This window comes from Macaca thibetana, chromosome 1 (genome assembly GCF_024542745.1).
Source record: "Macaca thibetana thibetana isolate TM-01 chromosome 1, ASM2454274v1, whole genome shotgun sequence".
Lineage (NCBI taxonomy): Eukaryota > Metazoa > Chordata > Mammalia > Primates > Cercopithecidae > Macaca > Macaca thibetana.
Window position 1 is genome coordinate 69,051,930 of NC_065578.1, and position 25,038 is coordinate 69,076,967.

Genomic DNA, 25,038 nt, shown 5'->3' on the forward strand with positions numbered 1-25,038 from the left:
TTAAGTAATCTTTTGCAAATGTATACTATATGTTCAAAAATATTCACAGAAGCCAATATTTGTAATAGCAAAATGAAAAACTAGAAACAACTGTAGGCCGGGCATGGTGGCTCATGCCTGTAATCCCAGCACTTCGGGAGGCCGAGGCGGGTGGATCCCCTGAGGTCAGGAGTTTGAGACAAGTCTGGCCAACATGGCGAAACCCCATCTCAACTAAAAATACAAAAATTAGCTGGGCGTGGTGCAGGTGCCTGTAATCCCAGCTACTCGGGAGGCTGAGGCAGGAGAATCACTTGAACCTGGGAGGCGGAGGTGGCAGTGAGCCGAGTTTGCACCATCGCACTCTAGCCTGGGAGACAAGTGTGAAACTCTATTTCAAAAAAAAAAAAAAAAAGAAGGAGAAGAAACAACTGTAATGTTCATTAGAAGGAAAACGGCAAATTGTATATTCATACAATGGAATACTATGCTATGATGGCCAATCAGTCACATCAAAATGGATGGATTTTTAAAATCTAATACTAATTTTTAAAGCCTTTGGAAAATGTTCACAGTATGATTTTATTTACATAATATTCAAAACCATGCAAAACTATGCAACATGTTTTGTTTTAGGGAATTAAATATTTGTGGTAAAGCCGTTTCAAAACAGAATAGTAAACATGATTCAGGAATTTGTGTGGCAAATAGGAAGATGTAGACAGGGAGGGACACCCAGAGGGTTTCAAAAATACTGATTCTATTTCTTGATTCTATTGTGGGTACACATATATTCTTTTATACATATATGTATGTACACACATACATACCCAAATACAAACATTATATATTTATATCTATATATCTATATATATATGTGTGTGTGTGTATATATATGTGTGTGTGTGTGCATATATATATGTAAGTGTTTTATATATACATATAACAAAGTATTGGACATAGGAAGAGAAACCATGAATAAAACTCATATAATGTCCCAGGAGAAGGAGAAGCAGCAGGAAAACTGTTGTAGAAGCAAAGAAGGGGAGAACAAGCAGTAATGGCAACTGTTGCTAGGCAGTGTAGGATCCGAAATAAAATGAGGCTAATGGGATTGGAACTTAGGATGTCAGTGGAGGCCTTGGTGAGTGCATTTTAGTAACAGAGTTGAGGTAGATGCCAGAAAACAATGGCTTGAGTAGTAATAAGAAGCAATGAGTATAGGCAGTTTTTTAAATAATTTTAGCAGTAAATGCAAGGAGGAAGACAGGCTGTAATTTGAGGAGAAGGCAAATTTGAAGGCTATTTAAGAGTATTTTATAAAATAACAAAATCTGGACTAGACTATACATAAAAGTATTACAAATGTTTAAATAGAAATTTACTAATTAAAAAGTCAATATTCCTCTAAAAACAAGTCTCCTGAGAAATCCTTGAACTAAATCTTTTTACATTTAAAATAATAATTTAATCTAATTTCTAAAACTCATAAAGGTTATTTTCTTAATTTCTTGATGCAGTTTATAGCCTTTATGATTGTCTAATTATCTTTTCAATGTTCTTTGTCATTTTTAATAGATATTAATTAAACCAATTTGAATCATGATTTACATACATATTGAGCAGGCATTAAAGAAATCATTAGTCAAGGGGACAACATGCTCCTTCACTTTTCATACTGGGCAACTTTAGTCATCACTGTAACAAATTGTAGACAAATTTTGATGATTAAGTGAAATAGTAACTGGATACTCTTGCCTGACTATATATGTGCATATTCTGTTGAAAAAGGAACATTAGTTTTAAAATTACAAACAAGCCAAACAATTTGAGATTTCCATAAAAAATGTCCTGGCTGGTGTGCATAAGATTAGGCCAGCAATAAGAGATGATGTTGCTAATTTTAGCAGTGACATAAATCTTAGTGTAGGAGAGTAGCATGGAAGTGGATAAATGCTATTTACTTTAATAACAGGCAAAATTTTCAAACTGTAACAACATGCTCAATAAATTCTTTCATTACTGTAATACCAAAGGAGAGTTGAAAAATGTATTACATTTATATTTTTTCTCCTCAGAGATACATATTTTTGTTCTGTTTCTATAGCAACATCAATGCAATGACTAAAACTTTAACTCCTTTTTAGACTCCCTGATGGCTTCACACAGCTCCTAAACCTGACCCAGCTCTACCTGAATGACGCCTTTCTTGAATTTCTTCCAGCCAATTTTGGAAGGTAAGAATAAGAAATTTAAATTATGCAATTATATTTCACCTTAGGTAAGTGCTTTACTAGTGTCAGTTGATGAGACTTCAAAAGTGCCAGCTGTGATTAAAGATAGGCCTCATTATTATTCAATAAATGAAACTCTGTTAATTAATGAAACTTTTGCAAAAAATAAAGTAAAATTAGGCCTTTACATGACATTAATAGTCAAATAAATTCTAGATGAATTAAAGAGTTGAATATAAAAAAATAAAGCCAGAAATGATCTGAGGGGAAAAAAGGAGATGAATATTTATGGCTATTTTGTTGAGAAATACCTTTACAGGCACAGACGCAAAGAAGAATACCATAAATGGATAGATACGCTGACCTAAATACTTTTATCATAAAGTATCAGAAAATCAAAGATTTAAGGTAAAACAATAAACTGAAAAATAGTTTCATTATATATGAAAAAAATTATTTATATATTTAACCTAGAATTCTTACATATAAATATGCAAACAAAGATTTTAGGGGAAAATGGTCGAATTACAAGAAAAAAGCAATTCATAATAACACATATGAATGGCTGGGGAACACATAAAACATGTCTGTCTTCACAAATAATAAATATAATACAAATTAAAACAATAAAAGACCTTTATGTTCCAACGTATTGCAAAAACTTTTTTTTAGAGTATAAGAACAGAGATGATCTCATGCTCTCTGATAGGATTGTAGAATGTTATGACCTTCAAGCAGGGCAGTATGCTTTTAAAACCTTTGAAAATATTTACAAACTGTTGCCTCTGTGAATCATTTCTAGAAATGTCTATTACCATTGTCAGTATCCTACTGGGATTTATGGACAAGTTTATTGTTATTTACAAAGTGAAAAAAGTGAAATCACATATCTGTATAGGATATTGGTTAAATATATTATGGTTCATCTATATGATAATACTGTATAATAATTAATAATATTAGGAAAGTATTTTTTTTTAATTCTTAAGATGTTTCCAATATTAATATGAATCTATATGAAATGAAAGACTGGTATCTTAAAAGTAAAATTACGAATAATTTTTATTGTCATCTTGACATGTTTTTCAATATTTTTCAGGTGTTCTACAATGAGCTTTTTTGTGCAAAAGATATATCTCAACAGCTAGGACATTTTTAAGTTTATTGTCAACTACATTTATGTAAATGAATATCTTTGAAATTGTTCAAATAATAGACTAAGTGTAGCTTGACACCAATCTGTTGACCGAAGCTGGCACAGGGCATTAAGAACTCAGTTGAATAATGAAGTCACTTAACATGTGACAGCCTCCATTTACATACTGAGAGCACATCAACATTTCCCAGATTCCCTTACTTTTGCACATCACACCATCACAACACTTATGAACAGCATATACTTGGGCAGTTTTAAACTTCACAGAGCATCCAAAGAGCATTGCCTGGCTTCTAAATGAATTGGCATTTCATCATTCATCCATAGAAACTAGCCTTGCCTTTCTGGCACTGACCACAGCATTACAATATACTTTGGATTTATCAAATCAGAAAATATTTAATTATTATCTTAAGATACATTTTTTTCTTGAACTTTTGTCAGTTCTCTTTAGTCGTAATGTGAGGAAAAGATTTGGGCAAGTGAAAAACATAATACCAACACCAAAACCACTTGAAAATAGAATATAATTTTGCATAAATTTCCTACAAAAAAATATGCTCTATTTTATTATTATCATCTAAAAAGGTCTCTAACCTTCAACTGTGTAGTTTAACAAGAGGACACTTAAAATTCCTTTTAACACCTGAGATTCTGTGCTCCTAAAAGCCAAAATCAGTACAAAATATCATACTAGTACAATTGTTGACAAGATTTGAGACATGCAAATGCTCAAGAAATCTCCTTTACTAGAATATACCCATGCTGTGAAGAACTGAATCACTTTATTTCATATACAGATTAATCATTATAAGATTAAAATTAAATAAAAAAGCTTGATAGGAGGCAAAAAAAAAAGAAAGGGAGAGAGAAATACATGAAAACCTAAAAGTACAGTAAATATGGGAGATGGTAGATGAAAAACTTCGAATAGTAAAATATTTCCCAAAACATTAAGAATTCAGATAATCCAGTTAATATCTGTTCTAAAGTAGCTTCATCTGGGTACATTTTAACATTCAGTATGGATGTGAATAACAATAGTGTGTCCTAGACTACAAAACTTAACAAGTAATTAAGTGTGAAATGCATTCCTAATCACAAATGTCACTCAAGCAACAGAAACTATGAATACCTCTCATTCTTCTCACGTGATTTCCCCAACCCCAGCATTGTCACGGGACATATGATGCGACAGATTTTTAAATGCATGAACTTTTCATAAATGTTAAAATATGCACCTTAGAGTCAATGAAATATGGTATATTGCAACACTTCTCCCATTGTGTAAATAATGAAAATAATAATAGCCAATTCTTATTAAAACTTGTGATATACAAGAAATTATGCTTTACATGTATTACATCATTTAATGTTCCAAACCATACAAATTTGATACTGCTGTCACACACTTATGGATGAGGAAATTGAATTAAGAGAGGTTAATTAATTTGCCCGGTGTCAGAGAGGCAGAATATGAAAGAGTTTGGATTTCACCCAGGTTTGTCTTCCTATAAAATCCCATTTTTTTAACTCTATGCTATAGTATTTGCTTTTTAGTTTATTTATAGTCTCTTGAGAGAAATTATTGCCATATTCCAGTGAACACAGCATCTGATATTTAGTATACATTTAAATATCAATGAAATTATTGAACAACAAATATATTTTTATAAAACGTATGAAATTTAGAAGGCTGGAATCCAAAAATATCTTTTAAATATCTCAGTTAATTTTAAGAAAATGATATTTGTCATTGCCCAATACTGATGTAACCCTACTCATAATCAATATGTAAATTTCTTTAAAATCTATAACCATAGTTAAAAGAATATTTGAACATGGCTCTTTGAATAGTGATAATGATAGTTTACCGTAGTAAAATTTATTTTTATTTCAATTTTTAATTATTATGGGTACATATAGTTGTATATATTCATGAAGTATGTGTGATATTTTAGTACAGACATACAATGTGTAATGATCAAATCAGGGTAATTGGGGTATCCATCACTTCAAGCTTTTATCATTTCTTTGTGTTAGAAATATTCCAATTCTAGTTTTTTAGTTATTTTTAAATATACATTATTGTTAACTATAGTAACCCTATAGTACTACGAAATACTAGACCTTACTCAATAATTTTTTAGACAGAAATACTAAGAGGAAATTTTAAAAATTCATTTCTGTAGACTTGTCAAATTGCGGATCTTGGAGTTAAGAGAAAATCACTTGAAAACTCTACCAAAGTAAGTGACTATGTATTTTCTGAATTTTGAACTGTGATATTTTTTCACTAGTAAGAAAAATAACTACTTTTATTTTGTTTGTGTTTTGGTACTTTAATTGAGTTAATTTATCTACACATTTTTCCTAATGGCCAAAAAGTATGGTATACTGTAAAAGATTCATATTACATGAGAATGTGTTCTGTTTTATAAAACTGTAATTACAGGTTAAGGTGGAAAGAGTTCACTTAAGTTTCTTCGCATGGCTGAAGATACATGCCAGAAAATTATTGCACTAAAACATATGAAATTGTCATTCTTATAGCTAAAAACAATAGTGTCACAAGGTTCAACTTAATAGGATGCTTAATTCTTCAAGTTAATTTATGGATTGTAGTATACCTTTCAGTTTTTAAATCAAGAATATGCCACAAAGTTTTAGGAAAAAAGATTAAAATGTTTCAAGAGATCACAAAGTGGTTTAGCTAAAAGTTATATATTCTTTCAAATTGTTCATTTTTACTAGTCTATTTAAAATTTGGCGTATATAAAAATATAGGGTATTTTAAAGTAAAAACTAATCCTTAAAATTTTATGCAATGTTTACCATAATAAAATGCTTTGTTTCACCCAGCTTTGCCTTATTCATGTGTAACAATAGAATTTTGTGTTTTACAGAGTTATTTTTGAAAATCAAAATGGGTTTTTTACTCAATTAAATCATTACACTTGTATATATTAAGATGAAAATATTTAAAGTACTATGTTGCTATTATCACCCTTCTGCAGTATTATAGAAAACTATTGAGTACAGTGACTAATTTTTTAAACATTTCAGTAGGACTTAGATACATCTGCTGAACCAAAATGTAACCTTATTTTTTACTTATTAAATCCTTTTCCAAAGCAAACTGGATTGACTAATATTTCAACAACATACCTTCAAGTACATTTTATGTATGATATTATGTATTAAAATTGTCATTGTAATATAATAACACAATTATGAAAATAACTTTCAATAATGATATGGATTTAATTTGAATATATACATAAAGATAAAATACCTACTTAATCCTCCATAAGAGAAGACAAGGAGAGAGCATAGTAATGAGGAAATGTCTGCATATTTCACCATCCAGCACTTCTGAATTATGCCTTTCTCTAAGCTAAAGCACTGGGTATGGGCCTAACCCAGGGGACCCCTCCCAGGTTGGGGGCATAAACAGGTGGAAATATGGTTGAGGGTGTTAATTGTTCAAGTGGAAATTTCCTGCAAATGCAGCTAGTGCCATGGAGTCCATCCCTCATGCTTTTGTCTGCCACATTTAAAGTAAGTGCGAAACATGGCTAACTGGAAGCTAAACCAAGATAGAAAAGCAGGTGTCCCCTTCACCTAAATATATACATTTAGGTCAAGGAGAAAATATTGAATATGCAGAGGAGAATCCTTTTCCCTCTGTTCTCAAATAATGGCTTTCCTTTGAAGTAGAAAATAAACCTGACATAGGTTGTTAGGTTTTTAAATATATATCTTTAAATACGAATCTTAAATATAAATTAAAACCTGATATAGATTGATAATACGGACTTTATATGAGGTAGCTGTGTGAATAAATCAGAGTAATGAGGAACAATAATAACAACAATAATTGGTGCTGGGGTATTGTGCAGGCTTTCAGATTTTGGTTCAGTATTAAACAGAATTAAAATAAGTAGAATAATATGCATAAATGAATTTGGACATAGAAAAATGTTGTAAAGATATATTAGAACTGGTGTTGGGTCTCTTTGATAGACTCATATACATATAACTTATATAGCTGTTACATTTTAAGAAACATTTTCAAAGTTACTTGCAATCTAGTGTGTTCATTTTATAACCCACAGACCAAAATCTAAAGAACAAAATTCAGGCATAAAATATAGATAACTTTAGTTTTGGGTCTATTGAATGAGAATCGCAGAAAGAAGTTCTTCTCTGAATAAAAATAAACTTTGTTTTCACTATGTATTATACCTTTTGATCACCAGTCTATACCTGTAACTTAAAGCCACGTGAGAGCAGTATAGTATCCTTTATTTTGCACTCCCAATAAAAATAAAGGTAAAAACATAGTTTTAGGAAAAACAATTTTAGTTTAACAATAACTATTCTGAGAAGAGATAACTCATGATTTACTTAGGGAAACAAACAAGATGTTGGATTTTTAGTTATTTTCTCTTCTTTTCATCTTTTAAGTCTATATGCTTAGCGATCTGTGGAAAATGTGAATGTGTGTAAGAATTATAATGTAACATGCATTAAGATGTACATCCTTTAAGCAAACTGATAGATACACTTAGATGTATGCAAATTCTAGGATAATTTTTTTCTGTTAAAAAATAGTATTATAAATTTCCTTATAATGTTTATGATCATTACTCTACATACATCAAGGAGGAGTAATAAAATTAAGTCCTTCGGAAATGCATTTGCCTAAAACTCATTGAAACAGTCAAGTCTTGATTATTTGTAATAATAGAAGATAGTAAACATCTGAAAATAACTAGAATGCCAAAAGGAAAAATTTTTAGATTCTATGATACAGTTTTTCCTTATAGAAGAATTATCTTCTTCATTGTGTTTTTTGAGGGATAGTCAGAAAATGTGGAGATGGTAGAGAGAATTCAAATGAATGTTAGATGTCAAGGGAAAACCAAGCCTTTGTTTCCTTATTTGTTTGCTTATTTATTCCTTCCTTCATTTGTTTGTGTAAGAGCATCTCAGGGTCAGGAATCAAAGAGAGGCTGGATTCTCAGTGATGCTGTCTCAGGGTGTCTCATGAGGCTTGAATGGGCCAGGGTTTGCCTCAAATCTCACTCAAGTGGTGGTTGGCAAATGGGTTTCTCACTGCCAATGGAATGGCTGGAAGCTTTCCATTCTTTTCCTATAGAAGCTCATGTGTGCTTCTCTATAGGGCTACTCTCAGTGTGGCTGCTTGCTTCCTTCTGAGCAAGTGATTTGAGAGAAAGAGTGTACATCTAAGACAGAAGCCTTGGTCTTTATCTAATCTCAGAAGTGATATACTATGATGTCTACCATATGCTATTGATCACAGAGACCAAATCTGGACCATTTCTTCCAAAGTATGGAAGAAAACAATGTTAAGACTATAAATACCAGGAGACAAGGATTAATGGAGTCCATTGTAGAGGTTCCTACAACAGGTCTGGTTCTCAGCATTGCTAGTCTAGAAATTCAATGCCAACATATACTAGATGCATCAGACACAGGAGGCCGACACACAAATCATCAAATGCACGGGGGATTTTATCTTAGCACAGGACACTCTGTTTTCCAGAACTCCAGCTATACTGGTGTTCCTCTTGAACAAAACAAGTGTGTTCCCACTTTGAAGGTTTTACACCGTTGAGAATTTTCTTTCTATACCTTTGCATCGTTAGGTCTTATGATTTATGTCTCTCTTCAGATAACTGCCTCCTCGGGGGCCTTCCCCAATTATGTCATATAAAATTGTCTCCCTTCTTCTTTACACCATTTCATTATTGTATTTGATTTTCATCATAGCACTTACTGCTTTCTGTATGATTTTGACTCTTCGTGTACTTGGAGATACCTCCTCAAGACAGTATAAGTTCCATTAATGAGAGGTTATTTCCACTTGGTCACTGTGGACTCTCCAATGCCTTAAACATGGTAGACATTCCAAATGAGAATGCTGAGCTACGGATTCACAATAACAAGTATCTGTCATGTGACCTTGACATTTTGCGTCACTTGATTATTTTTCTCCACAGAAAATTATATGGGAAGCCAAACATTATAATCAGATTAATCTTGAAGAGCAGCATGAAGTCAGACAAGGACAAATGATTGGGATTTCTCAATAGCTGATAGCCCAGACTTGGATTTTATAAACCTACACACATTTTCTCTCTCTCTAAATGGTTTCAAGTTAGGCACAATAGTTAAGACATGACAGGGAGAAAAATAACTTCATATTAACTGAATTAATATTTGTAACAACTAAATAAAATACAAAAATGGTATAATATTTGCTTTTTATTAAAATGTGTCACATTTCATCAAGAAACAAAATATATGTCAAGATAAAAATGAAGGGATAAAAACAATTTTTTAAAATGAAATTTAGAAATTTTTTCCACAGAAGTAACATAACATCATATAAATGATTGGTAATAGTCATGGGTTTTAACTTTAAATAAAACTGTCCCATATGTGTGAGAAGAATTTTTCTAATACCCTAAAGTTAAAATAAGGCCTCATTCATTAATAATTTATCAAGGCCATGACTAATTTTGTTTCAACTAGAGTTTAAATATATTATGTAAATGCATGTGTTAATTATGAAACTATGAAGTAATATGAAGAAAAGGAAACATAAATTAAGGTAACATGAATATTCATGTCTCCTGATGCACAAGGCATGAAGCATGATACCTCACTTTGCTGTCATAAACACTGACTAAGAGAGGAATGTTCAAATATATTCCAACAGAATTAATGGGGTAATATCGGTAAATACAGTAAAACCTGATGAACATATTCAAAATTGGGAAAGTGGATAGATTTGGTAGATGAAGAATGCTAAGAGTTGTTGGAAGAAGTTCTAAGTGGAAACATAAATCTGAAGTAGTGACAATATCTTTTGGGTCATTGACCCTTCAGAGAATCTGAAAAAAGCTATGGAATATAGAAAAGTATTAATTCTAAAGTTCAACTTGTATCTATTTTCAGTATATGAATAGTCTATTGTTAATATACATGTTCTTATTTTCACCTAGAAGTAGAATATTTTGCCTTTTATGTAAAATAAGCCACATCAAAATACCTAGTATTGGCTAGGAGCAGTGGCTCACATCTGTAATCCCAGCACTTCGGGAGACCAAGGCAGGTGGATCACTTGAGGTCAGGAGTTTGAGACCAGCCTGGGCAACATGGTGAAATCCTGTCTCTACTGAAAATACAAAAAGTAGCCAGGCATAGTGGTGTGCACCTGTAACCCCAGCTACTCGGGAGGCTGAGGCAACTGAATTACTTGAACCTGGGAGGCAGAGGTTGCAGAGATCATGCCACTGAACTCCAGCCTGGGCAACAGAGTGAAACTCCATCTCAAAAAAAAAAAAAAAACACCCTAGTATAGAGCACCAAAAAGAGGGCCCTCCCGATTTTAGGGTTCAAATTTGTCAAATAGATAATTTTAGTCATATAACCGTTTCTAGTATGTTGATTGAAGATGTTTTTAAGAAGAGAATATTTTATTGAGTAAATTTTATTTTGAGTTGTTAATAGGATTAGATTTCATTATCATCTGTGAAGGTTTTTAATTTCCCATAGTAGAAATTATTAAGGAATTATTTAAGAGAAAAATTTTCCAAAGTACACGCATAAATGATACTTTTAAACTACTAAGCTGTGTATGCTAGATATCTCATAAATGGTGTATCTATTATTTATATGATTTTATCCCTCAAGCATCGTTGCTTTTATTAAGTGATTTTGCCCCTGAAAACAAAGGTTCAGGAACTCTGTAGTACCAGAAGATGCCAATACATTATACCTTAACTAGACATACTCTTCCAAAAAGATTCACTTTAAATTATGTACGTAAATTAAAACCAGAGCTACACTGACAGCTGCACACTGTTAAGGAAAGATATTAGATCATGAAAGTCGAAAAAGACTAAGGGACTATTACAGATTCAAGAAGACTAAAGAGAGTAAAAGAAATGTCCTTCTTAACTGGTTCTTTAGCTATAGAGGACATTTTTGAGACACTGACAAAATTTGGGTTTGAAGATTAGATGCTATTAATTTCCTGATTTGGATGGTTGTATTTTGGTTGTGTAGAATGTTTATGTGTAGGAAATACTGAAGTATTTGGGAGTAATGGGACACCAGATTGGCAGTTTATTCTCAAGTAATTCAGAAAAACATGATTTTTAGTTTTTAAACATTTTTGTAATTTTGTGACTGTTTCAACAAAAAAGTCACTTTATTTTTTATTGTGTTATTCGATTTCCTTTTTAGTTTTTTCATTGTGGTAAGACTACTTAACATGAGATCTACCCTCCTAACAAACTTTTAAGCATACAATACAGTATTGTTAGCCATACACACAATGTTGGACAGCAGATGTCTGCAACTTGTTCATCTTGTATAACTGAAACTTTATACCAATTGAACAACTCCCCATTCCCTCCTGCCCTCAGCCCCTGGCAGGCATCATTTGATGCTATTTCTGAGTCTGACCATTTTAGATACCTTGTGTATGTGGAACGTGCAGTATTTGTCCTTCTTTGACTAGCCTATGTCACTTAGCAGATTCACCCATGTTTTAAGGTGGAATAATATTCCGCTATATACATACATACCACATTTTCTTTATTCGTTCATCTGTTGTTGGACATTTAGGTTGATTCCATATCTTGGCTACTGTGAATAATGATGCAATGAACACGGGAGTGCAGACATCTCTTCAAGATCCCAGTGTCAGTTCTTTTGGATATACATTTAGAAGTGAGATTACTGGATCATATGGTAGTTCTATTTTAAATTTTTTTAGGAAACTATTCACTATATTTTACCATACTGTTTTCCATAGGAGCTGTACCATTTTCCAATATAACAAAGGGAACATAAAAATGTGTTTTAGAAATATATTTTCAAAGATAAATAAAGATAAAACACTTTCAACACAGATAAAATTATTAACTGTATGAAATATTTGTCAATATACAGATTAAGGGAAGAATTTACACTTCCATACTAAAATGCTAAGGCCATCAGGTCTATAATTCCAGCATTTTGGGAGGCCAAGGTGGGAGAATCACTTGAGCCCAGGAGTTTGAGACCAGCCTAGGCAACATAGCGAGGCCCTGTCTCTACAAAAATTTCTAAAACTTAGCTGGGATTGGTGGTGTGTGCCTGTATTCCCAGCTACAAGGGAGGTTGAAGTGGGAGGATCACTTGAGGAAAGGAGGTTGAGATTGCAGTGAGCTCTGATCAAGCCACTGCACTCCAGCCTGGGAAACAAAATGAGACCCTCTCCCAAATAAATAAAGAAAATGCTTAAATATTTATAAAAATCAGCATTTTAGAAGTAAAGGTTCTATGTGTATGAGTAATATATGCACTGTGTATTTTTTTCCTAACCTGAATGGCAATAAGTGCTACATATTTATAATTATCACTCAAATTTCTAAACTATTCATTTCCAAGTACTATGTTTTTGTTTCTCATATAAGTTCATTTATTCTTTTTTAATAAGATTACTCCATAGGCAGGCTTATCTAAATATAAATTTGCTATGTTTTCTTCTTTTAAAATCCTTCCTTTGTTATCTAGTTTACTACCAGTTATTATCAAAATAATGAAGAAAGCTCATAGATTAATATGTATTCTAAACTGGACAGGTGTGACTAAGTCATGTTTCCATTCTCATTTCAGGGTCCTATTAATGAATTTACCTCATTTGGCATTATGCTACCCTACTAGCTATTTGAATGAAATACATCAATAGGTTCCTTAGTGCCATTGTAATGAAAATTTCATTGTCAGGCACAGCTTACAGAATGGCTTTTGGATGTTTCTATTAACTCTGTATTTGTAATTCTGTTTTGTAACTGTAATACATAATTGGATACTGTGTGATTGTGTTATCATATTACCTTATGCTTTTACTAATTTATATCAATTTACAAGGTACAGTGTTTTTGCTGAACCCATAGTACCATCCTCTTCAGGACTGTCTTTATCAAAATCCCCAGTTTGACAAGCTAACTAACCAAGGGAAACCACATTAGTGCTCTCTGCTTTTAGAGAATTGTACATGGAAACATATATTTTCTTATCACTTGGTGCTATATTTTCAATTCAAATGAAATAAGTGGACAATCATGACATTCTATATTTAAAAGTATTCTATAAATTATAATGTGTTATAACAGAGTGATTATTAGAGTCACTTCTAAAATATCAAATATGTGCTTTCCATAGACTCACAAAGGAAAGACTGAGTTCTGCCTTGTGAACTAATTGTATTTCTTTTTAAACTGATACTCCCCACACAAAATTAAGAATGATAATATTATGGTTAGCTAAGGATGTGTCGGGAATGGGAGGAGCATGGAAGAGGTCACAAAAGCCAAGTAACACCACGATATTCAAATTGCTCTTTTCAGACTACTTCATTTTTTTGTTGTTTGTTTGTTTTTTCTTTTTTTCTTTCTTTTTTATTATTATTATTATTATACTTTAAGTTCTAGGGTACATGTACAATAGCTACTCTGATCCCTGATGATTAGTTTACCAAAAGATAGAAACTGCCTGCAGTAACAGTGATGCTGAAAATGCTGGGCTTCAGTTTTATAAGATCTCAGAGGCTTAGTCTATAGTGGAACGATTAGCCCACACTCTTACTTCTGTTTCCCTGAGAAGAGCTGTAAAGTACTTGAGTGGGAATGCACTTTGCAGGCAAAAGGCCCTTGTTGCTTGTTTATGAGTTATTTACCTTCTCTGAATCTCAATGTCCTTATTTGTAAAGAGTGCTAGATATCATTACCTCTTTTAAGCTGGGAAATGTATTTTGGGTAAGAGTTGATGAAAATAAGGCTTATTATCATTTAGACCCAGGAAAAATTTAAAATAAATTTAGTATACACTGACACTTAGAAAATCTGGGCGTGTGCAAGAAAAGATTGGCATGAGTTCTAGATATTTTTCATTTTATCTCATAAAAAATCTTTATCATAAATGAAATAATGTTATTTTTAGTTTCTTATAATAAATTCTTAAAAATAATGCGTGATGCTAACGTGCCTTTCTTACTTCACCAGCAGTACTCTAATGAAAACTTACACGACTCATTTTCTGTCATTCTCAATAAAAAAATATAGAAAATGTTTAAATGGTCTAGTTATTAATTCTTAATGACTTTTTGCTTTTAAAATTGGTAACTTCTTTAGTCAAATATTGAACTTAGCAACTAAAACACATGATAGAAATGAACACTCAACAAGGATTAGGAAAGGCATACATCCATGGTTTGTATCTTCATGTATTTTATAAATTCATTATTGTGGATTTTTGTTATATCCTTTATGGTCTCTAAATAAATATAGTATCTTTCCTAAATGAACATTCTGAAACATTATACTAATATTGACTTTTGTCTCAGCGTCTCAGGCCAGAAAATACACAAACAACCTAGTAACAGATATATTCCTGCGGTCTCAGGTATTACCTCTGTGCTGATGAGCTGCAAACATTTATTTCCAACCTGAACTTTTTATCTGAATTCCAATTCCATATTCCCATAGCCAACCTCATATGGAATATTCAACACATGTTAAAATGGAAATCATCCTCATTGCTCTTTTCCACCCAACACCCCATAACAAAACCAAACTCGGTTAAACCAAATCAAATAGAAATCCTGTTTCTTATTATACACTGCCTAATGACAGCACTACTATGCACAGAATCACCGAAAGTAGAACTAGCCACCTCATTTTCCTCTCCTACTAGCCCCAAATCACTAGCCATCAACTTATGTCACATCTGAGCGCTCTTCCCTTCCCATGTTGTTGCCCTACTTGAGTTTCTTAATAACACTTGCCTGTGCTATGAACAATTCCTCCTCCTTCTCATCTCTACCATTGGAATACATCTTCCTTATTGTTGTCAGAGCTTTCTTATTAAAACACACCGAGGCACATGTCAATTTGAAAGCGCAAATTGACTGCTCACAGCTTTCAGAAGACAAAATGTCAAGAACTGTCATAGCTTGGAGTCAACATTTCTGGCTTCATTGCCTCCCAACACTTTCATGATCTCACGAGGCTTCTGCTACATCCAATATACAATGCATCTTTATATCTCTAAGCATCTTCCTTGAGATATTCCCTTTTTCTGTCTGAAAAACTTCAAACTATCCCTTAACTTTCCCACCACTTTAACCATGAAATTAGCCATAGATTTTGCATTCAGAGTGGTAGCTTAGAAATTCTTCTTGAGTTTTTGCAAGGCAAAGTTTCCATGGGAATTCAGATCTAATTATAGTTTTACTCAGAAATATAATAAGCTTAATTCTGTGAGGGTTTTTTTGTTATCTTGAATATATTATCTGAAGCTTTAACTCCATAGTTCAACTGTCAACTAAGCAACTGCTGAGCAGTGTGCTTTCCTACCCAACTGCAGATTTTGGAACGGCACAGTCTCTGCAACAGTGGACACATAACAGGTATTGAGGGATTGATTTTTGCCAGGCTCTCTTCTATGATATTTTAGTAGGTGCAAAAAAAAAAAATTAAAAACAACCCTGAATTTCATCAGATATATTTTATTATAGCATCTTAAAAAATTTCCCTGCCACCTGAGCTTTGATTTTTACTTTTAAAAAGGACTCTTCATGAGTAAACAACTACCCCATTATTGATAGTTGGTTCAATAAGACACACTAAAACCTCTGAAATGTATTTAACTCTCCATAGATTTTCTGCTTTCTTCAGGTCTCCTCTCTCCTCTCTACTCAAGTCAGGGTTATTTCAGGTCTTTCAATATGCAAAATACATCTTTAAAAAGCTCGCTTTTCTGTCGAACAGATGCAAGGGGGAATATTTCTAAATTGCTATAGTTTGCCACAGTTTCTGTGACATTTAAGATAAGTGGCTGAGCAATATTAAAAATAAAAATTCACATAAGAAATTAACTTCATGATATTAATTTCTTTAGATGCATATTGTATCTTTTCTTCTGGTAATATAAGGTTATAGCTTGTCCTTTCATGGATTTAAAAATATATATCATTTTCTTACCAAACTAATTTTTCCATTGTGTTTAATTTTATACTGTTTATATTGCATATACCCCAAACCTTTACCTAACTACTTTGCATTTCTATTCTTTTTACTTTAAATTTAACCTTTTCCCATAACTTTAATAGGACTCCCGTTCACATTTACTGCTTAACAGCAATCTTTTCTAGTTATAAACTAAATGCACTACAATTTTATGAGCAAGATTAGAAATAAAATTAATTAGATTACAAAGCTATGACTCTTATCAAGTATTAGCTGTTTACTTTTATGTGCATTCTAAAATGATGGGATAGAATAACTTACGCCATATGAGTTGGTTAAAAAGTAAGAACATTATTAGGAAATATTCAGTGGCACTGTAGATAAATGAATTATTTTTATTTTAATTACAGTAAAATGTTATTAAGGCTATCTATTGGCTCTGGATTATACTGAAATACATCTAAATTAAATGTATTTCTAAAAGCAAAAGCTTCATTTTGCTTAAATGTTTCATGGAATTTTCAAAAGAAAATGGAACAGCATTTCTTGTACTAAATGTAATCTTAAAGAGCATCTTTTAAATTATTACTTCCATCTAAATGAGTATACATTGTAAAATATAAAACACATTTTAAAATATATACATTTTAAAATATATACTTTAGTTTTATAGAAGGAAGACCAAATACCTAAAAGGTTTACTTAAGAGAGAATATAAAATGAAAAATCTTTGGCTTCCTATCGTTCATACAATAATATCTAAACCCCAAAACATGGCAATCCGGGCTCTTCACAATCTGACTCCTACCTTTCCTCCTACCACTCCCTACTTAATTCCCTAAATATGACTCGCAAGTTTGTGCCTCTGAAGATATACTGATAAGTTCTCACTTTATATAATGAGTAAGTCAGTTAAAAATAACTTTAATTGATCATGTACCTAATATGTGTCAGACACTATTCTCGGTGCCAGGGGATCTAACAATTTTCCACTGTTCAATGACTTTCAAGTGTGGTGGAGGGAGACAGATAATAAAATATAAACAAATAAATGAGTAAGATTGGTAACTGCTATAAAGAACACAGGATGATGTTATAGAGATAGTTGGGTTTTTGAGGGCTCATGGAGAAGCTGGATGATTTGGGGTAGGGGTTGGATTTTTTATTGTTGTTGTTTTTTCTAGGTTGGTCCAGGGAGACCTTTATGAACAGGTCCAGTTTGCATCTAGATTTGAATGGTAGGAATGATGAAGTTGTAAAGAAAGAGAAAGAGCAAAAATAACAACAAAAGAAAAAAAGAAGAAAACCAGGTGTACAAAACTTGTGATGGCAGCAAGCTTGAGATGTCTAAGAAGCACAAGGCCAGAGCAGTTGAACATGCCCAGTGCAAGGTGAACGAATATAAAAGGCCAGTGGGGTAAAATTATGAAGTGCCTTGTGAGCCATGTTGAGAAATTAGGATTGTATTCTGATCATAATGGGAAGCCATAGAGACTTTGAGGAAAGGAGACATGTGATTTGATCTAAGCTTCACAAAGAACAGTGTGACTTCTCTAGAGAGAGGGGATTTTAGGGAGACAACATTGAAAAAGGGACACCAATCAGGAGATGATTGCAATAGTGAAGATGAGTAATGTTGGTGACTTTGTCTAAGATTGTAGTTATGGAGAAAATGAGTGGGAAGATTTGTGATCCATTTTGGAGGTAGGTCCTTGCTGACGGACAGAATACATGGTGAAATGAAAAAGTAGGAATCAGGGCACATTTCCAAAGTCTGGGTTTAACTAATTGGATATGGTGACACAATTTCCTGATATAAAGAAACTTCAAAGAGTAGTAGATGAGGGGAATTGGGAATTTGATATTGGCAATGGAAAGTTTGAGATGTCTATTAAACAATCAATTGTTGGTAGTTAGATACATAAATCATCTGCTCAGGGAGATAGAAAGGTAAATTTAAGAGTCATCACTGTATAGATTATATTAAAAATTATGAAACTCTGAAGTTATGAAAGGAGAGAACACAAATAGAGAAGAGACGAGGAGCCAGAATTGAGCTTGGAACATTTACAGTTTGAGTATGGAAAAGGAGCCTATAAAAGATTGTGAGAGTGAGTAGCCAGAGAGTTAAGAAGAAAACCAACTACAGGTAGTGCCACTGAAGTCTAGAAGAATGTGGGAGGGAGGGGTCAATTGTACCAAATGTTACTGAGAAGTCAATTAAGAAGGAAAAAGAAAACTAAGCATTGGCATTAGCAAGATATAATTCATTGAGAGGAGTTTGATAAGAGCTATTTTAGTAGTGCATTATGTGCAGCCTTATTAGAGTAGTTGAGGAGCAAATAAGGATTAGCAAAAAGAGACAACAAGCACAATTTCTTCCATTTTTAACTGCAAGATGCAGTAGTGCAAAGATGTCAGTAACTGGACAGGGACATCGCGTCATGAAAAGGACTTTTTAAAGACAGATTTTAGTGGAGCATACTTGCAAGCTAATGAAAATGACCCAGTAGAAAGAAAGGAATTAATGATGCCAAAGAGAAGGGAAATACTTACCATAAGAAATGCTTGAAGAGGTGAGGGAACGGGATGTAGAGCACAGATGAGCAGGTGTCCGTAGAACCAGGGACTCTTCTAACATGGAAACACTAGTGGCCTGGGAGTGGAAAGATAAAAAATGTTCTCAACTAATTTCTTTGATGTTCTCTATAAAGCATGAACAGTCAATCACCTGAGCACAAGGAGAAAATATTAGAGATATGAGGAGACAAGGGAAAGCATGAAGCACTCCGAGACAGAGTGGAAAAGTTAATGGACAAGGGTGGTGTCCTAGAATCTTCTGGCAGTGTTGACCACCGATTTGTGATTTAAGGTTACACATCTGAAGAAAATCCAGTCAGAAAAGTTAGGTAGTCTTCTTCAGAAAGTCAGACACTTTGCAGGCATAGAAGGAGACAGCCAGATAGCTGGAGTTTGCCAAGTTAGCCAGATGGAGGAAGAGGGGACAAGGAAACATAGGTTGTTTATGGGACAGTGACTGGGATCTAGAACTACAAAATTTAAGATGGGAGACAGATGTGAAGATATGAAAAGGTCAGGAAGAAATGTTTTATTTGTCTTTCTCTCCTTTTTGATGTACCGTAAGTCTTTAAAGTGCATTCCAAATGCTACTCTCGCTACAAAGTGTCTCATGACACCTCAGGCAAACAATTATTCTTTTCTCTTCGTTACATTACCATTTATCACATTATGTTGAATTTGTTGTCTACGAGTATATCCCCAAGAAGACTCTAACTTGTAAAGGGAAGAACTACATATATCTTATTCATTCGTCTGTATTTTAGCAACAATGCGGGGCATAAAGAAGGCTTGCAAAGAACATTTACAATGTAGTATGGAAGGAAGTGCTTTAGTGCCTAGACTCATGCCAAGCACCTGATGGAATCCTGTGAGTACTTGATTGATTGGAAGGAACAGAAATGAATAGGAAGTTAAGCTCTGTGATATTTTCTTATACAACAGCTGGCTCTTGATTATTGGAAACTTAATAACTCAAGTATAACGTTCATTGTTTATCTTTCTTCTCATTTCACATGCATACCTATAGCTATTACATCCATCACTAGCCTTGGCGAGAGTTCACTACAGATGTCAACTTGTTTTAGTATCTTTTGCTTTTTAAAAAATGTTGGCAATATAATAACATGGCTTAAACTGACACTTTTTGGTTACATGTGGACTTTATTTGCTTTCTTAAGTTAGTTAATTGAACATATAATTGATTTTAATTGAAAAAATAAATATCAACTTTGGGCATATTCTTAGGTGATGTTTCCTTATAGGATAATTTGTTACAGTACATTTTAGATTGAATGAATTTCCATAACATTATGTAAAATGAAAATGTGTTCTAAAGAAAGAAATGACGAAGAAGTTACAGTGTATTGCAAGGCAATATGGCCTTTTCTACATTGCCAAATGTTGTTGCCTGGTGAGCAAACTGTGTAAAACACTTTGTATCAGAATGTCCATAATGCAATTATAATTGCTATAGGTAGCTTTTACCAAAGCTTCTGCAGCTTACTAAATGCATCCTGCCTCAAAATTTTACAAAATCTTTAAGTCATTCCTGATGCCCAAATGCAGCTACTGTAGAGCCTCCTCATGAGGCTGATACTGTGAGAAAAAAAAAAAAAAAGCTAATGTATGACAAATGCTATGTTCAAATGATTATTTGATTTATGATCTATCTAAAATTATAAAATAAGCCATATTTTACTGGAATTCTGTTCTATTTGATTTCTTAATAAGAAATTAGCACCTTCCATTTGTTTCTCTTTTTTCTCTTTCTTTCTTTCTTTTTTTTTTTTTTTTTTTTTTTTTTTTTTTTGAGACAGAGTCTAACTCTGTCACCCAGGCTGGAGTGCAATGGCGTGGTCTCAGCTCACTGCAACCTCTGCCTCCAGGGTTCAAGTGATTCTCCTGCCTCAGCCTCCCAAATAGGTGGGACTACAGGCATGTGCCACCACACCCGGCTAATTGGTATATTTTTAGTAGAGATGGGGTTTCACCATGTTGACCAGGCTGGTCTCAAACTCCTGACCTTGTGATCCACCCATCTCTGTCTCCCAAAGTGCTGGGATTAGGGTGTGAGCCACCGTGCCCCGCCCATTTGTTCCTCTTAAATAATTTTAAATAATTTCTGATAGAAAATTTTGCATTTGAAATAAGTTTCAGATGGTTGCAGAAAGAAACATGTGAAAGAGTCTAATCCAAGATGAAGGCAGAGCTAAACTCAGCAAATTGTAGGAGAAAATGGATAAGAAATATGAACCCAGCTGATTTAGGGAATCAGATAGCTTTTTCCTTTTATAATAACAATGAGAAATCTGAAATCCTTGCTTCCGTTGTAATTCAGTCACTTATATAAATATTTTGTAGTGTTTATATTAAGTATGATGATTAGCATTCAATATTGGTTCATAAGTAAACTGTACTACCTTGTAAAGCCTGGCAGATATTTCACTGATAAAGTTTTGAATAGTTGATACAGAGTCTCATTAAATTATGATTGTGTTTGTTAGTCCCAGTTTATCCACAGAATAAGCATTAAATAAGTAAATCAGCATAGTTCTAACTATGGCCTGTTTTTTAGTTGAGATCCTTGGATATATTTGAAACAAGGATAATTAACTTCTCTAAAATTTCTTGTATTGTTTTCCATCATATTTTCCATCTGTAGTTTTAAACAGAAATGCACACTGATTCTTCACCCTTGTATTACTGAACAAATAAGATAAAACAGGAACATGGAACCAGGCACAGTGGCTGGTCTGTAATCCCAGCACTTTGGGAGACTGAAGTGGGAAGATCACTTGAGGTCAGGAGTTTGAGACTAGCCTGGACAACATAGTAAGATCCCATCTATACAAAAAAATAAATTTAAAAATTAGCCAAGCCTTGTGATGTGTGCCTATGGTCCTAACTACTTGGGAGGCGGAGGCAGGAGGATTTCTTCAGCTCAAGAGATCAAGGCTGCAATAAGCCAAGATGGTACCGTTGCACTCCAGCCTGGGCAACAGAGCAAGACCCTGTCTCTAAATTTAAAAAGAGAGAGAGAGAAGCAGGAATATGAATTTTTTGGTAATCATAAACTATCTATTTTTAAACCAACTTACTTAGGGTAACTTGATCCAATGGGAATCCAGATATCTTTACAATCTCATATAGAATGAAGTTATTACTTGAAAATTATATAGTAAAAATGAGTATTCCTTTGGAGGAAAAACAGCTGTTAAAAGAGCTGTTCCAACAGTTTAATAGCAAAATTAAAAATATTAAAATCAATTACAAATTTTAAAAATATGCCTGCATTTTTAAAAATCAACAGTTCTATTGGTGATTCTTGTAAGTTTACAAAATAAAATCTGGATTCATTTTCCTCAACTTAGTCTTTGGTTCCCTGCCTTTGGCAGAAACATCATGGCCAAGTGGAGGGGACCTGGGCTTTAGAGTGTGGCAAATCTTTTTCGACTCTTAGTACCTTCATAGCTTATAGCAGGGCATTTAGCCTTTCTGATATGCCTTTCTATTTAGGCATTATATGTAATACGATATATTTATTATACCCAATAGTGTCTTTACATGGTTGATGCATGATAAGTGAAAGTGGTTGTTAAGTTTGCAGAGGGAAGGAGCATAAATGAAGCCAAGAGAAGCTTCCTAGAGGTTCTCAGTAGTGTAGTAGCCCTTGCTTAAAATACAAATAAATACAGAGAGAAGAGGGCCATCCAGGCTACACCGATATTAGCACACTAGAAGGTCTCTTTCTCTTTTTCCTTTCATCCTTTGAGTTGGGAGTTGTGGCAGGACCTCTGGATTCAAGGTTTACTATTTCTGAACTTGCTTTGCCTGATTTACTTCACAGTGGCAGTTACAAAGCAGGATCCAGATGACAACTGCTCAGGAAGTCAAAATATTTATATCAGAATCAACTCTTCCTATCCACTAAATTATGAGTCATAAGATAATTGCTCTAAAATGCCCATGGTGCTAGTGCTCATTTTGCATTTCCTGAGTTACCTGACCTCTAGTTCTCAAGGAATGGTCTTTTGAGTCCTTTTATTTATCTTGGTAACCTCCTCAATGCCTAGAATCTTGTCTGTAGAGACAAAGAAGATTATTACATAATATAAAAGGGTCAATTCAACAGGAAGATGTAACAATTGCAAATATATATGAACTCAACAGCAGAGCATCTAAGTGCATAAAGCAAATATTGACAGATCTGAAAGGAGCAACTGACAACAATACAATAAATTTCACTCTTAACCCCAGGCAACTGATCTGGAAATGAATGTCGCTATTCAAAAACAGAAATAAATTCACCTGCTCCTCTGCCTAAAAAATTTTGCATGGATCCTGAACCCAAATCTACTGCTTCATATACAACTTATAATGTTGCATGTTTTTGCTGAGTGTGACAAGCTGTGTATCATCTGTGTATCATCTGTGTATATGAGAATTATATGAAGAAATGCATTAGAATTGAGTCTTGATATTTTTCAGCAAGTAGAATGAAGACTAATTTTAATACACCTCAGTTTTCAGACAGTAAGTACATGCATCATGATTCCTGAAGTTTATTCAACAACTTTTCTAACCCATTATTTTGGCATCACACACCTATATAGTAGTAGGCTTAATATATAGGTGGTATCGAAACTTTACCACATTCATTTATGATCCCAAAATCCAATATGCCATTGACAGATAGCTAATTTGAATATTCTGCCTTCCTTTGTCAGGTAGTGAAGGTTTTTATTATTAGTTGATCCAAGAGATTTTATTCCCTTTTATTTTGCTCTGATGGCAATTAGCGTTAATGGATTCTGATATATATTTAAGTCCATTTCGTTTGACAAGTGTAAATCAATCACTTTTGGGGAAGGTTTTGTTAGCTAAATTGTATAAATTTAAACGTTAACTTTTCTGTAAAAGTAATGCTTTTGTCAAGAGCTAACAAAGTTGAGAAAGAAATAAGGAATTCAAAAAGGGGAAAATGTTTCTTTAAATGACAGTATGATATGTTAATTTTAATCCATTTTAAAACCAACAAGAAAATTTTCCTAGAGAACCTACTCAAATTAATTAATTTAGGTTTTAATAATATGTATTAATATTTGGAGAAATTATATTAATCTTTTAGTATCAGTAAGTTAAATTGAACTAAGTGATGTGATTTACACTGAATATCTCTATTTCTACTACAGCCAACTTATGAGCTCAATTCTCTTTTTTTTCCAGTGGTTTCCAAAATTCACAAAATTTGATTCACCTTCTATTCCTATTGTATATTTCCTTGTTTATGCACACATCAATACTCTCATCAGGGTTTTTGTTTTTATTTGTTGTTTTTTAAACTTTAAAAAGTTTACTACTACCTGAAATACATTCTTTGTTGAATTCTATTTTCCTAAAGAGTCAGCTGGCATTGTATTTTTTATCTGGACCATTTTTTTCCATGTTGCTTGGAGAATCTCTTCACCTCATCATTTCTCAGTGCTTTATACCTGCCAGATACTAGACTAAAGTACTTTATATGTATTAATACTTCAAGTTCACATAGTATCATTATAATATAGGTACCATTATCAGTTCCCATTTTATAGATGAGGAAGAAAAGACTTAAGGAGACTGAGCAATGTGACCAATATTGCACAACCCTGAAAGGTAGATTAGGGATTCAAAGACAGATCTGTCTTACTTATAAATCTGAGTAGAAATAACGATGAGTGACAGTTATATTCTTTGCTAACCATATGGCCATACTATGTACACTTAGCAAATCTGAGGCTTAATATATACTGAAATGAATAAGAATATTTTATAAGATGATTGGAAATAAAATGAATACATTAATATCAATAGGTTTTTTTCATTCTAGGAAAAAAAAGCATTGATGAAAGAAACTGAAATAAATATTCCATTCACTAGAGCAACAAAACCTATGTAGTATTTAGGAATAAGTTTTACAACAAAGGCATATGCTTAGGAAATGAAACCATAAATTCTTACTGAAGGGCATAAAAGAAGATTTGAATAAATGAAAAGG

General features: G+C 33.1%; 2 protein-coding genes across 6 annotated transcripts in view; both read left to right on the forward strand.

Moving 5' to 3' along the window:
* The window catches only part of LRRC7 (leucine rich repeat containing 7), a 1,535,715-nt gene that overhangs the window by 1,255,329 nt on the left and 255,348 nt on the right, over positions 1 to 25,038 (forward strand). For all 5 annotated transcript variants that reach the window (XM_050804492.1, XM_050804501.1, XM_050804531.1 and 2 more), the window contains 2 exons: positions 2,127 to 2,216; positions 5,562 to 5,618. In XM_050804492.1, the coding sequence (XP_050660449.1) occupies positions 2,127 to 2,216; positions 5,562 to 5,618 (147 nt within the window). The remainder of the gene's footprint in view (positions 1 to 2,126; positions 2,217 to 5,561; positions 5,619 to 25,038) is intronic.
* SRSF11 (serine and arginine rich splicing factor 11) overlaps positions 1 to 25,038 on the forward strand; it is a 763,374-nt gene that overhangs the window by 355,214 nt on the left and 383,122 nt on the right. The gene's annotated exons all lie outside the window — the stretch shown is intronic.